Genomic DNA, 26303 nt, shown 5'->3' with positions numbered 1-26303 from the left:
CGGAGTGGGGAAGGAGGAGCAGGGGAAGAGGGAGAGAGAGAATCTTAGGTATGCTCTACGTCCAACATGGAGTCCTACATGGGGCTCGATCTCGCAACCCTGGGATCATGACCTGAGCTGAAATCAGGAGTCAGATGCTTAACCAACTGACCTACCTAGGCACCGCAGAACATGTTTTATTTAACACTTTGATCTATAACTTTTAAGTATTGAGGCCTGCATTAGTACTTTTACCTTGGATCTTGCAAATATTAGGGACAAACTTCTATAAGAATTACCTCTCCTTTTTTTTATAAGGATAAAGGATAATTCTTACTACTTTTACACTGAATAAGTAATTTTTTTATTACTAGCTCAAGGGCCTTGTTATCTAAGGTTATCTTCAGTTTTTGGTTTCATGCAACTTAATATAATAAAGCTTCCCAAGATATAATAAGATTTCTTAATACCGATAGGATTTTGGAATAAAATGGTATGTTTCACAGTTGTTGCTGTGAGAACTACTAATAATCACAGTACCCTCCACTTTTACTGCTTATTTGAAATACACACAAACACACACACATTATATAGATCACATATGTTACATGGATCTCCATAAATTATCAGGAGTATAGAATCATACAAGGTCTAGCTATGGAGAGAGGCCATCCATCTGAGTTCTGCAGAAGTCACAGTCCTCAGAGATAGTTTCCAACGTGTTAGGCTTATCTATTTATGTAAACCTACACCATTTCAGCAATATGAATGAATAGTTCAAGAGGTGAAATTATTTAGATACCACTTGTTCTGTACATGTGTAACCCAAAGACCATTAAAAAACTAAAGCCAATTAATGATTAAGTTAGTAGACTGTGATTGTGTTAACATTACATTTTCAACTTAATGCTTTAATTAAGAGTTCCCATTAGAGGCTCTTAAAATTTCAAAATGTGTTTTTTAATGCATAATCCATAAGCCTTAAACCATAAACCCTAACACAAAGTATAATTCATTGTTTTGCCAGGTATAGCAACAAAAAATATCTTAGAGAACCAGCCCTGGCCAGTGAAAATCATGAGTATCCTTTCAACAAAGCAAAATTAGGTCAGTAAAAAAAAATGTGTTAATAACTCTACCAATCATTAATGGACATTTGTCAACTGATAATACTTCTATGTATATCATTACAGATGCCAAATCAATAGAATGTGATATCCCTTTTTATTACTTTGGAAAGAATCACTCCAGAAATCTTTTGAGTCTCACCCTCAGAAATGTCTCCTTATTTAAAATCTTAAGCTATATGTTCTATTATTTATGTAAAAAAATTACAAGCATATGAGAAATGCTGTGTAAATTGAAAACACGTGTGCCTCCTTTTTAAAATTATTGACTCAAAATGTTTCCTATTCTTACATTAATGTATAGCCATGCAAAATTAGCCCTCCTTTAATGAGAGACAGGAATAGCTGTGGGTTACTGCAGACAATATAGTGAGCCTCTGCAGGTTACCCCAACAAGTGGCAAACACTGTGAGGAAGAATGCTAAATGTTGATTTCATACTTACCAAAACTAAATCGACAGGAAGAACAACTTTAATTTTCCTTTTAAACTGTTCATTCAGCTCTTTAACCAGAACTAGCACCACGATGCTCAGCAAGGATAACAGCAGTGCTTCCAGTCGGACAGATTTGATGTTTTCAAAGACATAGGCGTAGATCTACAGTGATGAGGAAACACACAAACAAAACTCAGAGTTATTCACAACAGACCAACACTGAAATCTGGCTCCAAATGAACTCAGTGATATTTCACAAAAATATGTTAAGGGGTGGGGTGTGAAATTGTGGGGCGTAAAGGGTGGTCAGTGCTGATGCAGAGCAAGCTATAATTCACTTGCATGTACAAAATTGTTTTGTCCTTGACACTTCCACTAAACTCAGTGTTCGCTCCTTTGTACATAAGGACACTGCTAGAGAGGATGATTCTTCCGGGTCTTTCGATGGGCAGGGATGCTGAAACTCATTACCTACATGCAGATTCATCAGTAAGAGCAGTGAGGACACTATAGGCTCTTCCTCAAGCTCCAGGATCAATGCACAGGCACTTTAAATATCTATGGATGCATCTGGAAAGTTAAGAGCTCTGAATAAGGAGATATTTGCATTTATCTGTATCTTCCAAATTCTCTCTTGCGAAGATATATCACTTGTATAATTTCAAAGGTTTTAAATAGGCCTTAAATGCTTATCTTCAACATGTCCCTTAACTCCTCCTTCTGTTGGATCATGCTGACTCTGGTTTTTATAAGCTCATTTCTATTTGTCCACAATGGATTCTTCAAGTCATTTCAGGTGATAAAAACTAGCTTTTACTCTAGTTCACAGGCTATTCTCACAGCAGCCCAACTGGTTGGCATTCTTTGGCCTCTCTTTTTACTATCTCAAATCTAAGTTGACCACAGCTAAAAATAATGGATCAAAATATTACATACACAATGGATCAAAAGAGCTCACATAGACTATGTTTTTTAGCATCTCCTAAAATTCTGCTCAGCAGGTTTCCTAATCAAAGAACTTAACCTGTCTGGTCCAGAGATCTGGTCCAGAGATGGTGTAAGGAGGTACATCATGCTATCTGAACTGAATTCTAGATGTTAAACATTATCATTAACACTGTAATATGTTAAATAAACTCAGTTAAAATGGAGCCTCACTGGGTGAAAGGGACCAGAGTATAATGTAGGTAATCCAGAATCCCTTTTGTCCACACAGTTTGAAAACAAAACAACAACAAAAACCAAAGCAAAACAAAAAAACAAACAAACCAAAAAACCCCACTACTTGTGTATCAGATACAGTAAGGAATAATTAGGGATCAGAACAGCTTTACCTGTTATCTTTTTCACAGTATTCTATTTTATCCTACACTACCTGGAAAGAAAATTAGGTCCTACAATATCATAGTTATCTGAGGCGCAGACAATATTTTTTCCTTTCTGTCTCTCTATGTTGTGGATGATAATTGTTCACAGGATTCCTACAGCAAGTGAAGGAGCAAGTTCTATTTCTCATAGTCACCCCTTACTCAAAGCCAGGGACTAAAATCCAAAATGCTACTCAGTGAAATATATTCTATAGGGGGTAGGGTTAGAGGAATGTCAAGATAATTTTGTCCAAATACATAGCTTTCTGATGATTTAAGGACAAAAATGAGAATATCATTCAGATGATTTGTCAAGAAAAAACAAGCATCCAAATGTTTTAAAGCATTTAGAGGATTATTCCTTCTGTTTTATCCATGGTATTAAAAGTATGCCATGAGACTGCCTATATAGAAAGGGGGGGACTATGCTCAACTGCCAAGCCATACCAAATTTGCTGTCATGTGCATTTTGCGAACATGTGTTTGCAGTAATAAAAATGACCACCCCAGAATGAAAGGAATGAGAAAAGCCCCTCAGGGTTTTTATCGTCTGTCTGGGTTAAACAACAACTTGTAGAGCAAAGCATGTCTCACAAGATGCTCCAGAAGAGTGTGGGTGTGGGCAAAGGCTTGTCACAACCCGCATGAAGAACACAATAGAAAAGCACGCTGATGAGGAGTGTCATCCTAATGACTGTCATGTGGTCCCACGTAGAGAAGTCACCGCTAAAGTCAGCTTGTAGGCCCTAAGTGGCATATGGAAACAGAGAGGAACAGGAATAGGGATACAAACATACATATGCACACGTACAAACACATATTTACATAGCCTCGTTCAATACAGGTCTAGATGTCGTAAACACACATTAAAATTTACCATTTCTTGGGGCGCCTGGGTGGCTCAGTCGGTTAAGCGACCGCCTTCGGCTCAGGTCATGATCCTGGGGTCCCGGGATTGAGCTCCGTGTCGGGCTCCCTGCTCAGTGAGGAGCCTGCTTCTCCCCTCCCCCCTTGCTCGTGCTTTCTCTCTCTCTCTCTCAAATAAATAAAATCTAAAAATAAATAAATAAATAAAATTTCTCATTTTTCATATAAATCCAGTTATCTGAGAATGCTATAACGCACTAAACTTCAGTGGATAAAAATTCCTACTGAAGAGCATCTTTCACTTCTCAGACCTCAGAAGAGCAGAGGCAGTTTATATGTGTATGGATAAATAAATAAGCTGTTTCATCAGAACTGATTAGTCAGTCTAATAAAATAGGAGTTTAGTTCATTTTGAAACTATATTACTAGTTCTTTAAACTGACCATTTACTATAATGACATTAAATGAAAATATTGATAATGTTTAAACAAATCCATTTTGAGAGATTTCAAAGAATAAAAGTAGCCTATTCATAATACATATGTTGTTTCTTGCTGTTGTCTTTACAGAGGAAACTTTTCTGAAGCACTTAATAGACATTTGCACACCCCCACACAAATTTTTTTAAAGATTTTATTTATTTAATTTATTTATTTATTTGAGAGAGAGAGAACGAGAGTATGAGAGAACACAAAAAGGGGGAGAAGTAGAGGGAGAGAGAGAAGCAGACTTCCCACTGAGCAGGGAGCCTGATGTGGGGCTGGATCTCAGGACCCTGAGATCATGACCTGAGCCCAACGCAGCCACTTAACTGATTGAACCACCCAGGTGCCCCAATTTTATTTATTTATATAATGTGTTCTCATCTGAGTTGGCCATTCTTGTTTGTTTTTTTCTTTAACTGATGGATTCTCAACTTCTAGAATAGTGTCTGGCAGATGGACACTCAATAAATATTGCTGAATGAATAAATACTTTGGCCTAATGTAGTAAAAATAATAATAAATCTGTAAATAGGAGACTTTAATTTGAATAAGCAGAATGACGAAGAGAGGGAGGACCCAGACTCTTCTTTTCTCATTATCAATATTCGAGCTATATCACATTAAGGGGATTTGTAGTTATCATCTATTAATTCACTCAACATGTTTATTGAGGTTTTATTATATGCAAGGTCTTGAGCTAAATATTAAAGCTACTATTGCAGTAAATTTCAAATGATCGATTTTTTATATCTTCTATCTGATCCAAATAATCAGATTTTTAATAACTCCACTTTTATGAGGATGAAGCAAAATCCAAAGCTAAAAAAACTCATATTCAGTATTTAATTAAGGAAAAAAATAAATAAGCAAAGGAGGTCGTACCCTTTCAATAGTTTCTGGGGTCATACCCATTCAGTAGTCTCTCATTGTGTAACTGGAAAAGCTAAATTATGTCCATTTTGTTAAACTTCATAAGGCAGAGAGAAAGATCTTAAATGTTTAGAAATATTAATAAGTATTAAAAACTAATGGATTTTCTGCCCAGTCAACCAGAAATTTCTATCAGCCAAATATCCTTTTCACCAGCATTCTGCATGCTTTAGGTTTTGCTATCATGAAATCTCCATGACAGAAAAAAAAGTTTTAATATTTTAACTATACAATGCTATCATTGACAATTCTTCAGTAACAATGATGAGTATATTTCTGAACTATCTATAAGGGGCCCCATGAAATAATTTAACATATATTTTACGCCAAAAAGAACATATAAACCCTTTAGTATTATTTTATCATTCCTGTGCTATTTTTGTATTAGGAATTGTCATAAATCACTTTATGCTTTGCTAGAGAAACAACAGAGTGATGGTACAATCAGCAAACCTTAATAAAGCTGTTAGCATGCTACTTTATGGCAGGTATAAAGTACTAATCTGTAATCCATGAGTCTTGATTCCCAATATATGATTTTGAGTCTGTCCTCAACCACAAAACCAGGAATATCTCTAGAAAAAAAACGGTAACATTCATAAATGCCTGCTACCGTGTGTTCAGACTATGGTCTGAAAACACTTGTGGCATCATCTCTGTACAGACATATGTTTCTCATCCAACAAGAGCACTTACAATAGGGTAGAAGAGGAGACATGACACAGAGCGGAAGGGGCTTTGGGGTAACAGAGGCAGAGTTCGGTTGATGTAGCCACGAGCCAAGGAATGCCTGGAGCCACCAGAAGCTGAAAGACAAGGAAGGATTCCCCTAGAACCTCCAGAGAGATCGTAACCCTCCTAATACCTTGATTTTTGGACTTCGGGACTCCAGAAACGTGAGAATAAAGTTCTCTGTGTTAAGTCACCAAGTTTCTGGTAATTTGTAACAGTACCCACAGGACACTAACACAGTTACCAAGTCAAATACTTCTCATTGTTGAGACAACTCAAAGAGGGTGTTACGGACTCAATTGTGTTCCCCTAAAATTCATATGCTGAGACCCTAACGCCCAGTACCTCCTAAAGTGACTATATTTGGACAGAGGGCCTTCAAAGAGGTAACTAAATTAAATGAGGCCATTAGAGTGGGCTCTAATCCAATCCAATCCACTCTGCCCTTATAAAAAGAGGAGATGAGGACATACAGAGAGACACTGGGGATGTGTATGCCCAGAGGGAAGCCATGTGAAGAGGCCGGAGGGTGGCCATCTGCAAGCCAAGGAGAGAAGCCCCAGAGGAAACCACCGCGCTGGCACCTGGATGATGTCCAGCCTCCAGAACTGTGAGAAGATCCATTTCTGCTGTTGGATCCATCTCGCCTGTGGCCGTTTGTTACAGCAGCCCTACCAAACGGACACAGAGGGTGGAGGGGACTCAGACCTTTGCCTTTGGGATTTCATATATACCTACGAAATGCCCCCCCCCCGCCCCCCGCCTTCAAGTTAACTAAGAGAGAAGTCTTTTTAAAACACAAAGTGAAACTCGGGGCGCCTGGGTGGTTCAGTCGTTAAGCATCTGCCTTCGGCTCAGGTCATGATCCCAGGGTCCTGGGATCAAGCCCCACATCGGGCTCCCTGCTCAGCAGGGAGCCTGCTTCTCCCTCTCCCACTCCCCCTGCTTGGGTTCCTTCTCTAGCTGTCTCTCTTTCTGTCAAATAAATAAATACAATCTTTAAAAAAAAAACACAAAGTAAAACTAAACAGAAAGCTTTTAGTAACCATCACTAAATGATTAGCACCATTAAGAAAGAAGCAAGCTGATGTAAGCATCTATCCCAGATAAATAGGCCTGGTGGACAGCTGTGGCAAGGATCTTGACAAAAGTGCCTAACAAAGGCAATATTTAGAAGTCAGTTGTCAGAGCCCAAAAGGCCTCAGAAATCAAGCAGTTGTACACACTCATTCTATTGATGTAGAAATCTAGGCTCCCAAGACTAGTGACTTATCTTAGGTGACTTGGCTTGCAAGTGACAGAGTCAGGACTGTGATGCAGGTTCCCCGAACCCTAGACCAACCTATTCACCATTTTACCAATGCCTCCCTCACTATTCTCTTCTTTTAGTCCAGTAAGCAACTGTTCCAAACTTCCCTGGTGCTTCCTGTTTGCCTCGGAATATTGGGGGCGGGGGGGCGGAGAGGAGACACCACCCCTGTGAAGGGGAAACCACCTTGGAGCATGCAGTCTTTGATTTGTCTTTGATTCTGTTAGTGGTGGGATTTGGTGGCACCTAGCTGCTTCTCAGGCAAACCAACTCTTCTTGCACCTGGCCTTGCATCTTCAACATCAGTAGCAGAATCATGCAAGGCAATAAAGCCTTCTAACTTGATTCTAAAAGCTGTGAGTACAGGGACTGTGACTGTTTTTTCTTAACATATTCATATTTGATGAAAGTCTCCTTGCATCCATACAGTGCATTCACCTTATCCCCTTCTTTCCACCCTGAACAGAGGGGAATTTTCATATTTTCACTACCACATACAGATGTGGGGAGGGCAGCTTGAGGTAGAAAGAACAGGAGAGCCTATTTCAATATCATCACTCTCTAGAAGAGCAGGGGGACTAACATTTATAGGCATTAGGCTATCTTATGTGCAGTGACTCATTTAATTTACCAGTTAATACAAGATGAGTATTATCATTTCTCCTTTGCTCTATCCCATTACCCACCTTCAATTACACGACCTGGCTTCCTTCATTAACATTATCTGGGATGATCTTGTTCAACAATCTGTCTCCTCCCGCCCTATTTCATGCCTTCCTCAGTATTTCAAGAAAAATCCATGGGAACAGGGATATTATTTCTCAAGGATATCCTCAATGCCTAAGAGGCAGTCAGTTAATATTTGCTGAGGAAATCTATTCTAGTGTTTCTTAAATCAAGGATGCATGCATACTAATCTCTTCCCATCCATGTGTAGTTCCTAAAATCTCCCCAGATTAGTCTGTTGAAGATTTCTGGTTTTGAAACCTCACACTTAGTCCAACCCTCCCACCTGGCAGATGGGGAGACAAGTCTACTCTCAGCCCTGGCAGCTTTTACATCCTTGGGGCCTTTAAACATGAGCTACAGTTGCCCAGACATGCCCTCTCCCTGCCTCAACTCACTTTCAACTTCATTATATTTGAATCCCATCTCTAAGCAGATATAGATTCTGCTTGGAGATCCCTAAAGCCATATCCAATCCCTCCAAAATTGATGTTGGTACTAGTTCTCTCTGTTCTTAAGAATTTGATGTCTCCTATAAACTTTGCCTACAAAGCATTGTATCATTAAACATTTTAGGATCGGTATTGTTAAATCAAACTCCTCAAATCCCTCTACTTCCTAAAGTAGCGCAAACAGAAAAGCAAGAGAAATATATGAAGCTGAAAGCTTAACCCTGGGCTGTGTTTTCATGAATACAAACAAAACCTCCAAAGGTAGAAAAAAACACATTCTATTATTTTTTTTTTTTTTACTTAATAATATGCTAACTTCTGATCAACAAGTGCTTCCCACACTGGGAACAAATCCATTCACTATTGCTTTAAGGGATAAATTAAGTCTGCAACCAAAATGTGAACTAGGGGAAGTATGGTGTGTTAGACACTAGAAACAACACAGCACACAAAACTCACAACACATACAACCAAGTGCACCACAGCCTCGGTGGCATCTGGCCATCCCTTGTTTAGAAGACGAAGTTTAATATGAATTACTTGAACGTGGATTTTGTAGTGCTGCATTTTTCAGTGAATTGTGGGGGACAGGGAGAGCTCAACTCAAGATGTTTGAGTTGCAAAAATATCTGCTCTCTGATTTAAAATTTTAAAGTAACCTTTGTTACAAATTCCCATATAATTGTTCCGTATCCAAATTAAACCTGCCACATTCTCTATCCCCAGCATCACTGATTGAATCAAGCTGAGATGAACATTCCTTTCCTCTCCCCGTCATTTATTCTGTCCATTTCTCAGGGTATATTGAACATCCCTGCAATTCACAATAGACATGTCACAATAACTGCAGAGAAAACATAGGCTTTCATAAACCACCAAAGCGTGTTCTTGATTCAGAATTCCCAGAGGGCCTAGATCTTCAAAGCAGATTTGTTCTCCACATATAAACCTCATTTGTACATACTTAATTGTGATCTCATTCTCTATTTAAAAAAATGTTTCATTGGCTCTGATTTCCTTCTGACGTTTCTATCCCATTTTATTAACATTCTTGGTCTCTGCTTTGCAGCCTTCATGGATGTCCAAACTAGAAAAGTGCTTTCGTATACTTCAGGGATGGGGTGGGAATAAAACTCTTTTTCAGTCCTGAAACTCCTCAGATTTAAGGAAGGAAATAAAAACTTCCAAGAAGGGTAATTGAATGTATTGTCCAGCTTGCCTTGTGCTCTTGGGTTTAATGTACAAAATTGTACATAATTATTTAGAACAGTACTCATATAAAGCCATGCCAGTGAAACTAACTCTGCCAAATTTATCATATGTTGCTACAGGCTGAGGAACTGGCACCATCTCAAAGAAACCCACATGTGCTAATAGGAACTAGGAATTTTTGTAATTTTTATTGTGCCTTTTGGGGAAACATCCTTTCTAATAAAAGATACATCATCATTTCTCAATTTAAAAAAAATATTCTAGAGAAGAGTTAAACTTTTCCCTCTTATCTGTGTGGGGAACCAACTACCAGCCAAATACTTGAATCTAAGAATGAGAGGAATAAAACGGTGTAACTGGTGAGCCAGAGTCCCAAGACAGAATGTTATTGTTTCCGCTTAGTGTGAAATGTATTCCAGCACTGTTTATAATTTGTTAAGCGAGTTTTAAAGTATTGGGGTAGTGAGCTGAATAGATGGAAATATTTTTAAATAAAAATAAACTGAAAACACAGCATTTCTTGAATTCTGATGACTAACCCTTATTATAAGCAGCAGATATAATTTTTTTTAAGTTTTATAAATGTTGAAGTCATCTTTCTAAGTTGCAAAAAGAAGTATAACTTTGTTTTACTGTTTAGCTTTGGTTATCTGATTGAGTACTCTATAGATTACAGGAAAAGCATCTATTACTATTTTATTGTTAATATATAAAAGTATCTCTTACATAAAAAGCACTTTAAAAAATCTTAAATTTGTTATATCCAAATATGCATTACTAGTACAAAGATAAGGGCTTCTATTTAATGAACACTTATTATGTTCCAGGCATTTCACTTAGGGAATGACTCTCAATAGGTATAATTATCAACAATTTATGAAACAGGCAACCAGAGGGCGCCTGGGTGGCTCAGATGGTTAAGCGTCTGCCTTCAGCTCAGGTCATGATCCCAGGGTCCTGGTATCGAGTCCCGCATCGGGCTCCCTGCTCCTTGGGAGCCTGCTTCTCCCTCTGCCTCTCTCTCTCTCTCTCTTTCTCTCTCGCTCTGTCTCTCATGAATAAATAAATAAAATCTTTAAAAAAAAAAAAAGAAACAGGCAACCAGAAGTCAAAGATACTTGGTGATTTGGTCAAGGCCAGAGTTATGATCTGAATCTGGGCTTCTAAGATTCTCAAGTTATTTCTCCTCTAACTCGCCTCTTTCTAAGGAAAAGAAAAGATCAATTAGTGTCTACCTGATTGTATGGGCCCTAAATAAAATCACCAGAGCTAAAAGTCAACTCAGAGAAAAAAAACTGATTTTTACCCAATAAGTAACTAAAAAAGAATGTGCAATACTTCAAAGGCCTTTAAGAAATGGCCATAATTTAAAATTCATTAGAGGTATATGAATTTAGAGATAAAACTTGTAGAACAAAGGGGAAAGTAAAACATGATGCATGAAGGGATTTAGGAAGGTTAAATAAAAAGATGAATTTGGCCTAATTCTATCCACTTTTCTTGAGAATTGAGGAGCATCATAAGGGTGTTTCCAGGGATCTATCTGCATATGAAGACCATAGAAATTCTGTGAGAGGGGCTCAAGAGACCAGTGGCTGAAAGCTTTAGTAGGCTTTAACATTTATGGGAGACCCCTCATCTGGTGAAGCTCCTTAACAGTTTTCAGCTAGAAGAGAAGAAGTGGCCCAACTCTCTGATCTTAGGTGGCACTGGTGGCATGTGAGCCACATGCCAGATGTAGAAAGGGGAGAAGCATTAGGGCACATCTACTTCTTAAGACCTATCAGAGGTCTGTTCTATAATCTGACAGGGCAGAACCTGCTATCACCTGTATTTGATTCAAACTGTTCTCCAAAAATGTTCTGCTGAGGCAAGAACACCCACCATCCCAGAACAACTAAAGGGATGGAGATTTTAGATATTCAAACTAGAGAATTAGATTCTCTCAGTAGCACAGAATCAGGCATCCCCCAGGTAGAAGACACTGAAGAAACCATCCCAGTGGCAGAAAGGAGAGACCCCAACCTCCAGTGACCTCAGAACAGGATAAAGGCAGAAGGCTGTGTTTTCTCTCCCAGTTGATAGTAAGGACCACTACTATCAAAATTAATCAATAGACATTTTGATTGGCCAGACTTGAATTATTTTAAGAAAAATAAGTGTTCCAGCTGAGAAAATTAGGAGTGATCACTGGCTCACTGTGCAAGAGTCGCAACTCTAGATATTAATTTATGTTCCAAAGATAATCAGCTACATATTCTTTATCTTCCATCAGCCTGAGTAGCTTTCAAAAAGGATAGAACAGTTGTGATACCTCAGAGGTAGGAAGCATAGTGAAAAAGTGAAAAATCCCCAAATGTGTTAATTCACTCTCCTCTGGCTTCACTTGGCCTGATGCCCAAGGCCTCAATTTTGTCCTCTCTTCTATACCTCAGTGCTGAGCTCAGCTCTGCTCCCACACACCCCACCCAAATGATCCAGGGGCAACTTCACATTTGCATTATCATCATCAGGTTCTTCAGCCTAACTATACCAAAGCTCACTTTGCAAATGTCCCAGTGCAAGCTATGCATGATGCAAAATTTATTTCTTAATCTAAAGCTCAGATCACCACCATTTTTTACATTAAAATATCCACATTCATTTTGAAACCCTGGCAAAGAATCAAAGCACCATTCCAACTAAGCCACCTGAATAGTGCAGGTCTCTGTGACATTGAAAAGCAAGAGCAACTTTCTTCATTTTCCATCAGCACAAAGCATAGCAATTTCCACCAACTGAGTACTGTGAATTTAAAGCCAGCCATCTATAAATATTTTAAAATCTGATTCTGTTTCATTGTGAGAACTTAACCCTTGGCCCCCAAAAGCCACACAGTATTTGACAGACAAGGTAAAGATTAATTAGCTTGCAGTTTTCCTCACAAGAAAACAAAATGGAAAAAAAAAATCAAACACCAAGCACTTTAACGTAGCATTTTATGCACCTTGCCACGAGAGAAACAAGCTGAAAGGCTAAATGTCATTCCCCTATCAGGCTACCCTGTTTCTTTTAACAGAACTAGAAAAAGGAGGGATGGGGGCGCCCAGGTGGCTCAGTTGTTAAGCGGCTGCCTTCAGCTCAGGTCATGATCCCAGAGTACTGGGATCGAGTCCCACATTGGGCTCCCTGCTTGGCCAGAAGCCTGCTTCTCCCTCTCCCACTCCCCCTGCTTGTGTTCCTGCTCTCGCTGTCTCTGTCGCTGTCAAATAAATAAATAAAATCTTTAAAAAAAAAAAAAAGGAGGGATGATTATTTGTGTGTGAATATGACTGAAGAGGCTAATTTGTAACCTGCTCACACTTCCTTACACTTCACATGCACAGATGAGCACACCATCCAAGGAGGTCAAGACAGAATCCAGTACTGATTTGGTTCTCTGGTGTAGACCTGGTGACACCAAAAGTCTTAATGGGACCAGTCACCTGACAGCTTACAGCTACTTTGGTCTGCTTTTGTTTGATCTGGGGCTTGGAATTATGTTGCTGCCTCCAGGCTCAGTCCCAGGGTTCTTGTTCTAGTTTTAAGCTCTCTTATAATGAATGAATCATTGAGCAGGATATTACCTAAATAACAAAAATTCAGAAACAGCTTCCAGCTCCATGTTGCCAATTGCTATCTTTGTTGACTGCTTTACCAGTTACTCAGAAAAACACACATTTAAGCAGATAGATAATACTACTTTTCACATACCAAAATGACAAATTTTAAAAAATAATTAGAGTTGATGATATGGTAAGCATGCAATATTAATTAGCACAACTTTTCAGATTGAAATTTGGCAAAAATCTTATGCCCTTTTGATCCTGTAATTCCATTACTAGGAATTTATCCTAATGAAATAATTAGTGATGCAGATAATAACATACAAAGAAGAAAGATCCTCATGAAGCTGTGTATAATAGCGAAACACCACAAACCACCTCAACATCAGGCATTAGATAAAGAAATTATTGTACTTATATGCTAAGCTAATATTCAGCCTTTAAAATCAAGAAAATTGAGGGTAGGATTACTCTCATTATAAAACATTAATGTTATTTGTATGCAGCATTATATTGAGGGAGCTCAGAATGTGCCACCCCAAAATATGCCTCTTTGACATAAGGATTATCCTCAGTTTATTCTTTTGAGAAACAACAGACACAAGGAAGCTCTGAAAACAGCATATAAGTGACCCTTTTGTAAGAGAAATTTACATTCATAAAGGAAGTCTCCACTTGTGTCTCCCTCTCTGTACCAAGAAGGAAAGGATGACTCTAAATCAAAAAGACTCTGATCAATGAAGAAGGAGCAACTCAAATCTGCGTAGCCAACCTTACCCTTGTTTACAGCACTTTTCCCAGTCACCTTCCCATAACCTGGCTCCCCACACCCTTTCCTCCTTTGTATAGGTGAAGATGGTATTTACGCCCAAATTCCAGACACCTCTTTCGAGTTACTCATCTATGAGATTCTCCCTTGTATATACGATATACATGTTAATAAACTCGTTGGTTTTCTCTTGTTAATCTGTTTTTTGTTAGAGGGTCCACAGCTCAGAACCTAGAAGAGTAGAACAAAAATATTTCTTTTCCTTCTCTACTAGTTAAAATTAAGTAAAATGAAGTTTGGTTGCCCTCCAGCTTATTAACAAGACATTCATTTTCTTATAAAGCTCCACAGGATGTGATTTCCTGAGCAGTCAAAGATTTTAGGTCAACTTCAAAAAAAGACAAAAACAATGGAGTATTATTAGGGTAATATTTTGAAACTGGCCATAGGTTCCTCCCTCAGTTTCAAGTGACTTTTAATAACTGATTGTCGGCTACTGGGGCTCCAGTTTTGCCCAGGCCTTGTGATTTGAGCCAAACTGGAGTTCACAATGCTGAATGTGAAGAGTGTACTGTAGTTAAATTGAGCCCCAATCCCAGTAGATGGCTTCCATTAGAAGTTGGCAACATACCTGGCTCTCAAAAAACTTCGTTATTTTTTTCTAATCATGACCCCAAGTTATATCATACTCAATTTTTATCAAGAATTGCTTCCAAAATTAGTAGCTAGAACTCATTAAGCTAGCTTCGTATCCTAAATTACATTCAAAGTATCCCAAAATGTCGTATTGAAACCCACGTTCCCTTCATACCGAAAAATCTCAGTATTAGACTTCACCGAATTCTACTTTGCAAAACACACTCCCAAATTACACGAACAAAGACATATGGAAAGCTCACGTAAAAGAATCCAAGCGGTCCAGATATATATGGCATTTTCATTCCCAGGAGATACTTGACTTGTGAAGTCACGACGTGGGTGGCCGCCCCGGTTGTCATTGCACTGATCACGGGCTCCGTAAGCAGGAATGTGGCCCTGCCCAGCTGCAGTGCAAACATGGCCACCTAAGAGGACAAAGGAGAATGACATTTCCCAGGGTTCCTAGAGGAATTAACGTCTGACACATTTTCATTTCCATTCCATACAGACCTAAAGAACTGACGCAAGATGAGACTCTTAAGTCTTATATATTTAATATCTTGAGTTTTTGTGAAAACATAACTAGGTTCCAAGACTTTCCAAATGTTCTTGGGTACAGTGTAAGTGCTCCAGTGAAAAGGAGCACATTTCCCATCCCCTGAAAATTGACTTCTTTTTTTTCTCTTTTCCTAATCACGTAAGTCACAAAAAGGGGAAATAGTCTCAAATCAGTTCATATATGGGGTTCTATGGAGAAAAGTAAAGTTGCCTGATCATATTTTAATTTTAAAAATCTCAGAAGGATGTGATTCACTAGTCTACACCCAGTAGGCTTAAAACCTCAAAAGCCACTTCTTGAGTTTCTCCCGGGTTCTGAGAAATGGAAACCCTTTTGTGATTAGAAACTGTCAAGTAGTTCTAAATGGCCAATACTAATAAGACCATATGAGGACTTATTTGTATGTGGAGAAGAGCAAAAGACAGAGATACATTAAAGGGATATGAATTCAGAAACCCAGGAATCAGTCAAAAACTCATTTTCCTTTAAGAGTCCCTTGCTACTCATAGCATCGTGCTCCATGGCAAAACCATGTCATGACCAGACAAAATGATCAAGTCTGAGTAGAAGCTATGCATTGAGTTCTGCTGGGCAAAAGATGACCAGAAGAATCAAAACTCTCCTCTCTCACTATTAACATAGCAGTGGTTAGTATCCTTCCTTTGCCAGAGAGAGAGCTTTCAGAAGATGGCCCACCCTTTCCCTGAATACAACTGTGTGAACTCAGTCAGAGAAACTGCAAAACATAAAATTCAGCGTTTTGAAAGTAACATTAAATTACATTCATGAGTATCCCCACACTGGAAAAGGGACACAAAGTGGGTCATGTTGATAGGGCCTCTCAATGTGTTAATTATAATATTTAGGTCAGGTCTTAAAATTCCTGCTGGAAAATATGATTAATTATTAAAAATCAGAGGAAAGAATAGCAATGAGATCTCATTCTATGAAGAGTTCACAGTGATGAGAAAGGGAAGTATAAAGTGCTATCTGATAACCCTAGAGCATGAATTGAAAAATATATCACTGCTATTATATTGCAAGGCCCTTTGACCAAAAGCGATCATGCTCTGAACTTGCACCAGAGTAGAGTTTCCTGCACTCAAATCTGAAAACCTAAGTCCTAATCTGGGTCCTAGCCTGACATCCTAGCTGTGTGACTATAGAAGATCTACTGAAATTTTCTGAGCCTCCTTATCATCTATAAATCATTACAGTGAAGTCTATGCTGTCTTGTAGAATCATTATAAAATGAATATGAAATAATATAAGAAAGGGCTTCAAAACTTGCAAAATGTGCAATATATGTGATGCACCAGGAGCATCATGAGGTGCCATGCATGTTTCCCCAGTATGAAAAACCAGCCACAGTTTTGAAAATGTACAAGGGACCACACCACCTTTTCCATCTCTGGAAAACTTGAGAGAATTTATCAGTGCGGAAAGAAATGTATTCAAATTGCTTGCAGTTTAGCAGCCCCCTTTTATTCAATATGGAATTAAAAAATAATATGGATCGCCAACACAGAAATCAGGCAGTCTATTTCTGCCAACATAGGAGGCCAGAGCAGCAGCTTCTGCTACTAACATTTCCTTTTCAGAAACTGTGTGTTTGTCAAAGTAGAATTGTCCTGAGGGAAATATGCAATCAATGGTATAGGCACAAATGGAACACACTGATCTTGGCAACTCTTGATTCATAGTCTGTTGATTTTCATCCTGAAAACACAATCAGTTAAAAACATTGAACCAATTTCCCCCAAGCATCTATCTACTAGTAAGTAAATTCCAACTTATGACATTAACTCTTACAGGCCCTAAGGATAAAATTAGCATATTATTGGGGTAAGATGAACACCAGAGAGATAGATTTTCAATTCAACTAAATGCAGTTTACAAGCAATCCAAATCTTGGAAATTGTGAAACCTGTTTGCATATATGGAATTTTATGCATACGTGGAATGTTGGAAAGTTCTTATCTGGATGCCAAGAAATCTTCATTTATTTTGAGAAGCAAACTCTTTTGGGAGCCCTTGTATAAACCATCACCACTTTACCTTCTGTTTATTATTGTTTCCTAAATTCTAGCACCTTTTTAGAGGAGTTAATGATTTTTCATGGCTAAGAAACAAAGTCACTTTACCTGAAGTCATTCACCAACCATTTCCAGGTAACACTGGCTGTTAATAGCAGCTTCTTAGTCATTTCCACAACCTGAATGTTACAAATGGAAGGGCCCAGGAAAGTACACGATAGAAAGAGTTCAGCCTTTCCACATATTGAAAATACATACACCTGCCTTACAACAGAAACCAGAAAAGATGGAGTACCCTCCTTTCAAACTTAGCCAAAGACTCAAAGTGTTTTTGTAATAGTCTACTTGTACACATTTTTATGCTTAAAAAAAATCTTCCCAGCAAGAGATAAATCCCTAAAATGAAGAATTCTTGACTCCAAAAGGTCAACAAGCCCCTTAAGAGCTCATTTCTGATACAAACCATTGGGTATGTGAAGGATGATTGCAAACATGCGAGATTTAACTGAAGAAAAATTACTCTTTTCTGGATGATGACATTCTCCATTATCCAAGACAATGACAGATATTTTAAGGACAAACAGGAAGAGGAGGAGGAAAAAGGAAAAAGAAGGATCAGAAAGAGAAGAGGAGAAATTTAAGAACTCCTCTTTTCCCACTACCCAAATTTGAACAGTTTATTCACATCAAAATTAGGGCTCTAGCATATAGAGGCTGAGGTACACAGCTTGAAGACAGCAAATACCCATGCAACACAGGTTTTGTAGAAGCACCCACAGATGGATGTGGCTTCCAAGATCATCTTAGAACTTAAATATGTGAAATGAGGATCCTTCTAGACTATTTTGCTTGGAGGCCCAGTATTTAAATTTTATACCAATGTTAAGCATTTTTTTAAGCTAATGACATACTAAACAGCCACCTTACCTCCTTTTACTAATAATATAGATGACAATAGTTCTAAGCTGCCTAGCCAACTCCCAAAATTTGCCCATGCAATGTTTTATGAGAAAATAAATTTTATACAATCAATATATTTCAGCTGTTTGTAGTAAAGCTGATAATCTGGGCTAAGGCTGAAAACCTCTGACACACATTATCAAGGTTCACTAGCGTGATACTATTGGGTAATGTTTCTATAAACACCATGTGTTCTATATAAATTGAATGCATCTCAGATTTCAGGCCATTTTTTGCAAGTGGCCTTCAAACAGTGAAAAAAGAAAAGAGTACATAGTAAACAACTATTCTACCCATGTGGATGGAATACAGCATGCATTTCAGGTTTTGTCAGTTCCTTTGTAATCGGGCTTTTACATATACCAAGTCATTTATTTGTCTGCTCAATAAATATTTACTGAATACCTACTAGGGACTAGCCACAGCATTGTTGCCGAATACAGTGATAAAGATACAGTTCATACTTTAAAAAACCATACAAAGAGAGGTGAAATGAAGATGCTGGGAGCGGGCACTATTAACCAAAAACATAAAGAACTGTAATGTAGGTGTAACTAGGAAGGTAAAACCTGAGAAGCTCTTTGGGTGGAAGCTAAAATGCTAAGAGCTGTGTTCTTTATTAAGCAGCGTAGGCAGGTCTGGGGAAGAGAGCTAAATTGCTCATGACGACAGGAAAATGACTGAGTGCTGCATAGGGATATGGCAAAAAAGCCTGTGTGGCCAGAAAACTTGAGAATCAAAAATGTCAAATGGATACCTATGAAGTTATACGCTGTGGATTTGAGAATATAAAACCCTCCTCCATATTGTTCGTGCTAAAAGAGAAGGAGTTGTCAAGCCATGCAAAGACATGGATAAATCTTAAGTGAGTGTTTTAAGTGAATGAAGACAATCTGAAAAAACTATATACTGCATGATTCCATATATGTGATATTCTAGAAAAAGCAAAACTATGGAGACAGTAAGGAGATCTGCAGTTGCCAGGGCCTTGGGGGTGGGAGAATGTGTAGTAGGTAAGCTACAAGGAACTGGTTAAGATGGTGAAACCATTCTGTATGATACTGTAATGACGGATATATAACACAAGCATTTGTCAAAACCCATAGATCTTTACAGCACAAGAGTGCACCTTAATGTATGAAAATATTTTTAAAAAACCCTTTGGAGGTCCGGAGATCCCAGAATGGAATGCAGAATATGACAAAGAATCTGCAAACACTGCTGTATTTTCTATCTCTATCAATTTTGCCTTTTCCAGAGTGTCACTCAAATGGCATCATATAATATACAGACTTTTCACACTAGCTAAATGGATAACTTCATTGAAAGGGGTGGGGAAAAAAAAACTGCTCATGTGAATAACTCTGGAAATGAGTAAAGTCTGTAAAACCAATGACGAGGGGCGCCTGGGTGGCTCAGTCGTTAAGCGTCTGCCTTCGGCTCAGGTCCTGATACCAGGGTCCTGGGATCGAGCCCCGAGTCAGTCTCCCTGCTCGGCAGGGAGCCTGCTTCTCTCTCTCCCACTCTCCCTGCTTGTGTTCTTGTTCTCGCTGTCTCTCTCTCTGTCAAATAAAGAAATAAAATCTTTAATAAATAAATAAAACCAGTGACGAAAAAGAAACACTGTAGTCCAGCTATAAAGTTGTTTCCCACGGGGATAAGAGTTAACCATTCTGAAACTACTCTACATATATACTGGAATTAAAAAATTAAGTAGATGGATGGTGAATGGTGGGAGCCAGGTTTCTCACCATTGGAGAAGTTACAGACCAGCAAGGGGAGAAGGCCAGGATGATCGATGTGGTAAGGGATTAGAGTTGGGGATATCTGGGAACTCAGGTTTTAAAAATAGATACAGGTAGTCTGCCTCTGTGTTTTACATTTAGCAGGCTTTGCAGTACATTTACCCATTGTATTACTTTTAAAAACTAACAAACCTGGAAAATGCACACTTCAGTTCTGAAATATAAACTCAGCGTGGTAGGCAGAATTCTTCCCCAAATTCTTATTCCCAGTTATTCAAAAGAACACTAATTTATGGGGGCGCCTGGGTGGTTCAATTGGTTAAGCATCTGCCCTCGGCTCAGGTCATGATTTCAGGGTCCTGGGATCAAGTCCCGCATCCAGCTCCCTGCTCAGAGGGGACCGTACTTCTCCCTCTCCCTCTGCCGCTCCCCCTGCTTGTTGCTGTCTCACCCTCTGTCAAATAAATAAATAAAAAATCACACTAATTTATGAAGGGATTTTGCAGATGACATTAAGGTTATGGCCTTTACAACAGGGAGAGTATCTTAGGGAAAAAAAATAAAAATAGATACAGATAGATACATATAGAAATATATATAGATATGTCCGCATACATGGGTTAATAGACATATTCCTCTCTCAGCTGAGAGGGCTAGAAGCAACAACACTCCAGTTGCAATGAGCATACCCAGCATCCAGATCTTGATCTCGGATGCTATTCCCCAATAAGAAGAACCAGGGCTCCTCAGAGAAATGGTTGATTCTAGGACTGGGGAAGGAAATATACATTATGAGCCTGGATTATCTTGTAGTGTCAGAAAGAAAGGAAATGGTCTAAAAATAAACAAACAAACAAATAAATAAATGGAGGAGTTATGTCAAGGAGGGACATAGGAGCCAACTGAAAGATCTCCTAACACCCAAAGCTAGCACAATTTGAGGAACAACATACATAAAGTAGTATTGGACTATAATCCAAAGGATAAAATAAATATCCTTGAGTCCATATTGATATAAATAATTGATTACATTTTTAAATGGGGGATCTGAGAAATCTCCTGTGTAAATTATTATTCCAATAATTTACATAGACACTCCCCACTCCTTATCTCAACTCCTCACTTAAGGTAACTCCCACCTCTTAAGTGTGCGCTCTGCATATTGACTTCTTTCCAAAGAATACAGTATGGAAAGGGAGGGGAATAGAGAAACTTTACATTGGAGCAACCTGACAAACACTAGTTCAGCCAAGTGATTAAAGTTAACATCAAGAATGATAAGTTATATTGATAGTCTAGACTGCTGATATGATGTAATCAGAATGTCACTCTATCTCCCTGGTCTTCCTCCTAAAATTCCATAACCCCGGTCTAATCATGAGAAAAATATCAGACAAATCCCAATTGAGGGACCTACAGAATACTGACCAGAATTTCTTAAACTGTCAAGGTAATCAAAAACAAGAAAAGTCTTAGACATTTACATAGTTAAGAGAATCCTAATGGGACCTTTGATTCCATCAATACCTTGTCTTTGGTCAACACATTATTATAAACAATCTTTGTTCCAGGGTTGCAAGAAATGGAATTTTGGCTGAAAGATTGTATACTGACTGCAGATCAGCCTGCAGGAAGTTTAAGTGGTTCTTAAAACATATTAAGTATTTGTGTGGTGATTTAAGATTATGAAGGAAAGAAATCAACATTTATTGAATAACTGTGCAAACCGCATACTGTAGGTATCCTACTGCAAGGGATTTCATCCTTGCACATCCCTAGGAATAACAACCATCAGTTCCACTCTTGAGGAATCTGAGTCAGAATTCAACATTTCCTCTCTATCAGATCTTACCCTGAAGTCCATGCTCTTTTAATATTCTACAGGGCAAACCTGTTTCAACTTGTCCTGTTCAAAACAGGTTGCAAAAGTCTATAAAAGGGAAAAAAATTCATGACTTCTCTAAGAAAAATCTTTTAAGCTATAGAAGCTTAAAATGTTGTATATCTAGTTCAGTTTTAAGACCTTTTATTGTGTATTCAAAATGTAACTAAGATGTCTAAAACTTAAAGTGTGCAAAACCAAATTCTCTGTCTTCCCTCATTAAATCTACTTTTACTCTTTTAAAAAAAGAGAGAGAGAGAGAAGCCTAATGGGAGACAGGACAATTAAATGTAATGTGGTGTACTGGATAAGATCCTAGAACAGAAAAATGACATTAGGTAAAAATTAAGGAAAGCTGAATACTACAAATGGACTTCAGTTAATAGCAATGTATCAATCTGGTTCATTAATTGTGACTAATGTACCACACTAATGTAAGATGTTAATAATAGAGGAAACTGTAGGTGGATGGAGTAGGTGGTAGCTCTGCTCTCTTTGTAACTTTACTGAAATCTAAAATTATTCTAAAACAAAAAGTTTTTAAAAAGGGAAAGAAAAGAAAACCTCCTCCACGTCTTCTACAGAATCTTCAGGTAAATCGACATTTCTCCCCAACGTGTGTACTGCGCATGACGCGTTCCTGAGTTCTGCACACGTGGGCATGGAGGAGAAGAGAGAGACTTTTAGAGGAGCTCAGACAGCTGGGCTTCAAAAGTATGACATGTGTGTAAATAACCACACCAAGACAAGTGTGCACACATATAAAAGAGAGGAATAGAAAACACACCATAGATTTCAGGGAGAAATGAATTATGCTGGATAGGGGGTAAACTTGTGCCTTGACACATAAGAAGGAATCCAAGTGGGAGAAGTTATTAGAAAGCATTCCAGAAAGAGGGAAGAATATGAGTATAAAGCGGAACAGCATGGGATATGTTCAGAAGACACAGAGCTGCTAGTTCAGAAGGAGCACAACTAGCCTGAAGGGAGTAATAGAAAATAAAGCAAGACATTTTGAAGTCAGAATATGGAGCACCTTAAAAGTAGTGAAAAGAGAGTTTTGCAGGAGTGAGTGACATCACTCTTCCATACATTTATTAAACACCTAATTTTGCCAAGAAGTGTGTTGCACACTGGCTCAAAAATAAGATCTGGGCTTTGGTAGGATTAATCTGATGATAAAATGTGGAACAAATGGCCATTTAATAGGTCAGTATAAGAGGAGAAACTAAAGGAAAAAGGACAGAAAACACCTAAACTGGACACAGCTGGAATGGAGAACAGAAATGAGCCATGTGTTGGATAATCCAGAGGGAAATTGATCATAGGCTTACGAAACACAGTTTATTTTTCATTTGATTTTTTATTGTAGAATATATCAGAAATTCACTGGGGTTAAGAATTATTTTTATTTGGAATTACGTGGTTGAAAGAGGCGCCATAATCTTTTCAGTTCTCAGACTTTTCTGGAAAACAAAGCCTCTAACACAAGAGGTGATGAGAATCAGAAGTGCTAAGGGTGGACAGTGATTTGACCCGTCTGTCTTCCTTTCTGCCCCAGTTATAGAAAACAATGACATTGTAGGATGGGATGATTGGAGCATGATAGTATTAAGGGGTATGGGAAGTGGTTGTATTCTGTTTTTCACCGGGTGGTGGTTGGGGGAAGCTGTGGGAAGAGGTGGGAGATTTCACTAACTAGGTCTTCACATTTCAGTGGGACGGATCTGACAAAATCCATAATCAAATTAGAAAACTATACTACATTTTCTTACTCCTTTTTCATTAAGAACTGTTTACAGTTTAAACAGATATAAACACATTCCCTATCTTCCGGTCAGGGATAGAGGGAGAAAATGGTAAATTGATAAAAGTAAAAAAAAAAAAAATCTCAATTTAATTTTGGCTACTTAACATAAGTGATATCATTAACATTTAATTGACCTTTTTCTTATTCAAGTTATTCAATTTGCATCTATTAAATACTAGCTACTGGAATTATGGAGATAAACAGTCTCTGCTCCAAAGACTCAGAGTCTAGAAAGGCAGGTGTAAATATGCGGAACATATTTCCTGGTAGATAGAAAAGTCCTATCATGTAAGTCATGAGCAATGTCTTACCAAAGGCAGTGGGGGTAATCACTTATAACCACGTCCAGAGATATCAGGGAAGGCTTCTCTGAGATGATTCTATTTAAGCTGAGCCTTGAAGGATATGCAAGTGACATGGAAAAGGACCTTGAGTGCATGGAGAATTGGCAGGCACACAGTCGTCCAGCCAAAGCCATTGCCCCACCATTCAAGTCACGCCTAGTGCATAGGCTGCTGCTACCATTAAGGAGGTGAAATGTGGAAAGAACACACACAATGCCTGGCCTTGGAAGTTACTGGATGGAGTTTCCTTGCTTCCTGTCTCAGTATGAGTTTAGAAAGCCAGGTAGCTAGCATAGCAGTTAAGAGGCTGTTATACTGGAGTCCAACTCCTACTTGGCTAGTTCCTAATTGTGAGATTCTAAATATAAGTCACTTCACCTTTCAGCATCTTCATCTGTATAATGGGAAGAATAAAATGACTTATTTTATAAAATGATGGGGATTGAATGTATGAATACATGCACTAAGATGAGAACAGAGCTTGGCATATAGTAGGATAATAAATATTATTATTATTATTATTATTACTATTTTCAACGTGAAAAATTTTCATTTTTATAATTTTAAGGATGTTATAATTCTACTTTTAAGTGTATTACTCCTTAGCTTCGCCAGATACAAATACAGCTGGAAAGATTTAGATTAAACGAAGTAATGACTTCCTGACTATAATGGTTGTGAAATAGTGAAACATCATCAAAAGAAATTTTAGATTATCTTCCCCCTGCACTTCAGAAGAATGAACTCAATGATTTTTCTGGGAGCAGTATGTATGATGTGTTGAATAGTCAGGTTAAACTAGTTTATATCTTAAATCTTTCCTATATTCATGATCCCATTATTTAATACACCCAAAAAAATGTTTAGTACAAAACCAAAAGTAAATGAAAATCTCCTATTTGGGTCTGCAGTTGGTTTCTATCATTCTTGAAGACGTAAGCCTGTGTGTTTCCAGAATGCACCAGTACAATAATATAAGGCTCTGCACCACTAAACACCCCCACTTGTGTCACCCCATGCTTGTGCAACTGTCAAACAAAGGAGCTGTATATACCCATGTCCTCCAGGGCAGAAATCTTGTCCCATAGTCGCTTCAGAAAAGTAGAGCTTGGTAAGACTTCCAGAAGTAAATGGGCAGGGGACAATCCCAGACCCCTTTCAGTTCTTGGAAAAAGTAATGGGCAAGATGCCCAACATGAGAATAATAAAAGCTACAGGGAGAAGAAAACAATGGTTTTTAAAAGTGCCTTAACTTTTATTGAGTGTTTGTTTCCCCAACAGAAATGCTTAGTGATATTGGCATTTTAAAAGGTTCCACCTTGCCTTGAAATTAACACCTCATTGCTGTGAGTGAGCAAGCAATTCCTCTCTTGGCTGCTACTGTTTTTTGGCTAGAAAATGTTTCTTTTTCATTTTTTTTGAAAAGTAACACTAATAGCACAAAATTGCATCAGTTAGATGCCTGAGCTGGAGGCAGCAGAGCAGGTGGGCGGTGGCGAGGCTGATGCCCTGGCACTGGGGCCGCGCGTACTTGAGAAAGACTTTCTTTCCAAGATGAGACACTTAATGTACCTTAGAAATAGATGGTACAAGTGGAAACAAAAAATTTCCAGACCCGAAAGTTCAGTTACGATCAAATACTGCATGAGTTCTAATCACAGAGATCCTTGCTATGCTACAAAACCATTACAAAAAAACTAGAAAATCAACAACAATGAAATTACAGAGAGGGAAAGAAACCAGACAAAAAAATAATACAGTGAATACATTTTTATGAAGCTCTAGAAAATGCAAACAAATCACAGTGATTCATGTTTGATGGGAGGTGGGGGTCCTAAAGCACTAAGAAGGTCAAGTGTCAAGGAAAAATTTAGGGGAGTCACAGATATTTTCACTATCTTGATTGTGGTGTTGGTTTCATGCATATGTCAAAACATCAAGTTGCACACTCTAAATACGTGGAATTTATGTGTGGCAATTATACCTCAATAAAGCTGTTTTTAAAGGGTCCATAATCTAATCTACAACATAGAAACCTATCACATTACATTATTGTGGTTGTATAAGTGCACTTTATACTAGCAATATAAAAAAATGGTGAGAGAGAAGAGAAACAGGAATTACTTCTTTGCCTGAATAACAATGAATGAGAGATATTTGAAAGCATTTATGTTTAAGATGTATACATAAACAGCTTACCTAAAAGATAATCAAACCACTACAGGGCAAGTCTGTTTATTCTGGTGAAAGCAGCCTACAGTAAGGAATGTATCATTCTCAGTGCAAGAAAGACCAAGTAGACAAAAAAATGAATGAGAATACTGAAAACTTAATAACTTAATCAATAAGGTAGA

At 38.2% G+C, this 26303-nt stretch overlaps 1 protein-coding gene across 1 annotated transcript in view; it reads right to left on the bottom strand.

The window, feature by feature from the left end:
* Positions 1-26303, bottom strand: part of SLC26A7 (solute carrier family 26 member 7) — a 106880-nt gene that overhangs the window by 42875 nt on the left and 37702 nt on the right. Inside the window, exons 5-6 of the mRNA XM_027625318.2 lie at positions 14874-15038; positions 1551-1703 (exon numbers count right to left, since the gene is read on the bottom strand). Of these exons, the coding sequence (XP_027481119.2) occupies positions 1551-1703; positions 14874-15038 (318 nt within the window). The remainder of the gene's footprint in view (positions 1-1550; positions 1704-14873; positions 15039-26303) is intronic.

The sequence above is a fragment of the Zalophus californianus genome, chromosome 4, assembly GCF_009762305.2.
Source record: "Zalophus californianus isolate mZalCal1 chromosome 4, mZalCal1.pri.v2, whole genome shotgun sequence".
In the NCBI taxonomy this organism is placed as follows: Eukaryota; Metazoa; Chordata; class Mammalia; order Carnivora; family Otariidae; genus Zalophus; species Zalophus californianus.
Note: the sequence above shows the minus strand (reverse complement) of the source record. Positions and strands in the feature narration are given on the sequence as shown.